Below are 3,531 nucleotides of genomic sequence, written 5' to 3'. Positions count from 1 at the left end.
GGGTGCCTGGCCTTCAAAAGATCTTAAAAGCAACTTGTTGGAGATAAATCCGTAGAAAGGACCCTTACACACAATTGACCGCTTTGCCTAGGTCGTACCCCTTCGTCCGTAGTTCTGTCCGCCCCACAGAGCGGGTCTTTCAGTACCTGGTGGAGCCGCGGGCCTGGGGCGCCCTCCCAGCACCGCCTCTCTAGGTCCCGCGCCAAGCCCCGATGACGAGCCCGTGGAGGCGAGCAGAATTCTAGGAACCTAGGTCCACGAGGTTGGCCGACATGGGGTTGAGGATGGAGTCCTGCAGGCCGTGGTGGTGCTGCAGCGGATCTGCGCCGCCTCCGCCAGGCACGGGCACGGGCACCGGCACGGGCACCGGCACCGCGCTGGGGCCGGGAGGGTGCCCCAGGCTGTGCAGGGAGGGCAGCCCCGGTGGCGGCGGGCTAAGCAACAGCGCAGGGCTGGAGGACGAGTGGTCTGGAGTCCCCGACGGCGTCTTCTCGTCCTCCGAGCTGCCTAACACCGACTTGCCGCTGCCATTGAGCGAGGAAGCCAACGGGTTGTGGCTGTTGGAACTGGAGTTCTCGCTGTTTTCCCTGCAGGTGCAGGAGCAAAACAGCGAGGTCAGCGGAGAAATCGAGGCCACTCAGGACAACCTCGCCGGGAGCCAAACCCTGTCGCCCATCTAGAAAGACAGAACTTCTGTGTTGCTTTCGAGTGTTTTCGATTCCGAGCCTTTTTAGTCTGCTTTCTGGCAGACTAAACACAGTGCGCCCCTCCCCCAATTTCTCTCTTGCCGCTGTCCTTACACTATGCCCTATACCCCAGTTCATGCTCTCCATCTCAGGACAAATTACCTTTCAAACACTCTGCATTTCCTGCCCTCTTTTTAGGAGCAGAAACAAAGGAGTAAAGTACTAAGTTGAGTGGTCGGCCCAGAGGAAGGGAAAATATCTTGGTTTTCAGATCGCTCTAGATTCTTTGACCTTGGTTTTCCAAGTAGAAGTGGGGACAGGATGATAAGAGATCCTAGATCCCAGGTTGAGAGGCTGACATGAAGTTACATATCTCACAGGCCTTGATTTCCCTTTGCTTTTTTTTCTCCTGCCTGAAGCACAGAGGTGCTTAAGGGCCCTCTCTTTTACACTTCATAAAGTAGGCCCTGTGGGAATTCTGTTTGGCTGGACCTAAGAGGCTTTAAGGTTGGAGGACCCTCTTTGTCTGGTGGCATAGTAGGTTCTTCAACCAAGGGACAGGAAGCTAGGGCATGGAAAGCCCCTGGGAGAAGAATGAAGGAGAGGAAGAGCTTGTTATTAGTGACCTTAGACTTTCCCATCTTCACAGAAACTAGAGCTCTCACCTTGGGCCTAGCCAGAGAACTAAATTCTTCAGAAGTCTGGTAGAGGGGACCCAGCACAGAGAGACCACCTCCTGCACTGCCTTTGCCAACAAACTCTGGTATGAATAATATCCCAGGTATGAGTGTTTGAAATGCTGGGTAGACACCCCCTCCCCAAAGGCTCCCCCTTCCCAAAGGCTTTTCTTTGGAGGAAATTCACTATGGACACTCCAAGCTCAAGGCCTCAAACAGCAAGGTCCAATCTGCAGCATCTTCATCTACTTCTACTCCCAACCCGGACCCGATCATTCAAACTCTAGACTGAAGACACTCCACTCCACAAAACTCAGGTGTCCTGTTTTGCAGTTACCCACAGCTAGATTTTGTTCCCATAACAGAATTCTCTTCCATTCCCCAGTGGAGATTTGGAGTTCGAAGGGCTGTGCAGGCAGTCACCAGAGACAACTTTTGGCTAGTTCAGGAAGTCCTGATTTCCCTGAGGACTTATAACTTTCAACCCATTTTCCCATCTCAGCTCTTTGCTGATTTATCGATCTACCCACCTAAGAGGGCAGGGCCGGAGAAAAAGAGAGGTCAAGGGCCCAGCACACTAGGATGCAAGATACTACAGGGTTGCCTAGGGCAGAAGAGTGGGCAAATGTCTGTCTTCTCTTCCAGCGCTGATAACTTCCTCCCCTACCTCCACTAATAACTCCTTTCTATGAAGGGCTCGCTCTCAAAACTCACATCCAGACTAGGAAATTTCTTGCCAAGGCCCTTCTCCAGGTAGGCCATTCTAGCAAAGTTCCAACTTCAATCGGACCCCTAACTGATACGTTATAGCCCGCAGTTAGAAAGGCCGAGGAGAAGCTAGGTAGAAGCAAAACCAACCAGAAATCCTTAACTTCTGCCAGGGCCCTAAACCCGTCTTCAATCATACTGTCCGTCGTGTTTGGCAGAAAGAGCAGGCTTGGCCTAATGTGCCTACTTTACAGGGGATTCAGGCCCGAAGCTTGCCGTTTCTCCACTTTGGCCCACAAACAACCAGAGAGCACGGCTGCTAACTTCCCGCATTATTTTGCCCGCTTTAGACAAAACCCTGCCCGCCCGATCTTTAGGAAAATCTAAACATCTTCCTGGGCTAGGCTTGTAGCTGGGCTGTCGGTGAAACTGGAGGATCCAGTTTAAACCTCTCCTGGGGATGGACAGACAAACAGACACCCCTATCCTCCTCTCTCTCGCGCCCAGGGAAGCCGGTGCCGCAGCTCTACTTACTCGTACCTTTCCTTGGCCTCAGCCGCTCGGTCTCGCTGCCTCCGGTTCTTGAACCAGTTGCTGACCTGCGTGGTGGTGAGGCCGGTGGCCTCGGCCAGCTCACGCTTCTCACGTGGTGACGGGTAGGGGTTGTGCGCGTACCACTCGCGCAGCACGCTGCGACTCTTCTCCTTGAAGCAGTAGCTGGTCTCCTCGCCGTCCCAGATGGAGCGCGGCAGCGGGAACTTGCGGCGCACCCGGTACTTGCCCACAGCACCCAGGGGCCGGCCGCGCAGTTTCTCAGCCTCGATGTAGTGCGCCTTGAGCCACAGCTGCTGAAGCTTGGCGTGGTTGTGCGGCGAGAACTGGTGGCTCTCCAGGATCTTGTAGAGCTCTCGGAAGTTCCCCCGATGGAAGGCCACCACGGCCTTGGCCTTGAGCACGCTTTCATTCTTGTGGAGGTGCTCGCAGGCGGGCAGCGACCACAAGAAGCGACCCAGCCGCTCGATGTTGCCGCCCTGCTGCAGCACCTCGCACACGCACGCCACTTGCTCCTGCGTGAAGCCGAAGGTGGGCAGCATGGACATGGTGCCTGCTGAGCCCCCGCCCGCCTGCGCGCACCCTCACCGCGCCTCGCGGTCCCGCATGGGCGCCTCCCCGCCAGCCGTCCCGGCCGAGAGGCAGGCGGCGCGAGGGAGGGGGGGTCCCCGCGCCGGGCCGCTGGCTCCCGGCGGGGCCCGAGTCACTGCGGTACGTCCTTAAGCCGGCCGGGGGTCCCACGCCGCGCTGCGGCCCCGCCGCCGCCGCCGGCGCGCCTGGCCCGCGCCCTCGCCCAAGCCCGGGGGCCGCCCGGGGCGCCGCTCCGCATGCTCCGCGCCCGCCCGCCGCTCCCTCGCTCGCTCCTCGCTTGCTCTCCCTCCCGTCTAGCTCGCTCGCAGCTTTTTTAA

General features: G+C 57.5%; 1 protein-coding gene across 1 annotated transcript; it reads right to left on the bottom strand.

The window, feature by feature from the left end:
• Positions 1-241: 241 nt before the first annotated feature.
• Six2 (SIX homeobox 2) lies at positions 242-3,240 on the bottom strand. Its single transcript, XM_042675546.1, has 2 exons — positions 2,612-3,240; positions 242-587 (listed from the first exon to the last, which is right to left on the bottom strand). The coding sequence occupies exons 1-2, from the start codon at positions 3,169-3,171 to the stop codon at positions 242-244; spliced, it is 906 nt and encodes a 301-aa protein (XP_042531480.1). The 5' UTR covers positions 3,172-3,240.
• Between the last annotated feature and the right edge of the window lie 291 nt (positions 3,241-3,531).

This window comes from Dipodomys spectabilis, unplaced genomic scaffold, assembly GCF_019054845.1.
Source record: "Dipodomys spectabilis isolate Male_0828 unplaced genomic scaffold, ASM1905484v1 ptg000026l, whole genome shotgun sequence".
Classification (NCBI taxonomy): Eukaryota; Metazoa; Chordata; class Mammalia; order Rodentia; family Heteromyidae; genus Dipodomys; species Dipodomys spectabilis.
This window is presented reverse-complemented; position numbering and strand designations above follow the sequence as displayed.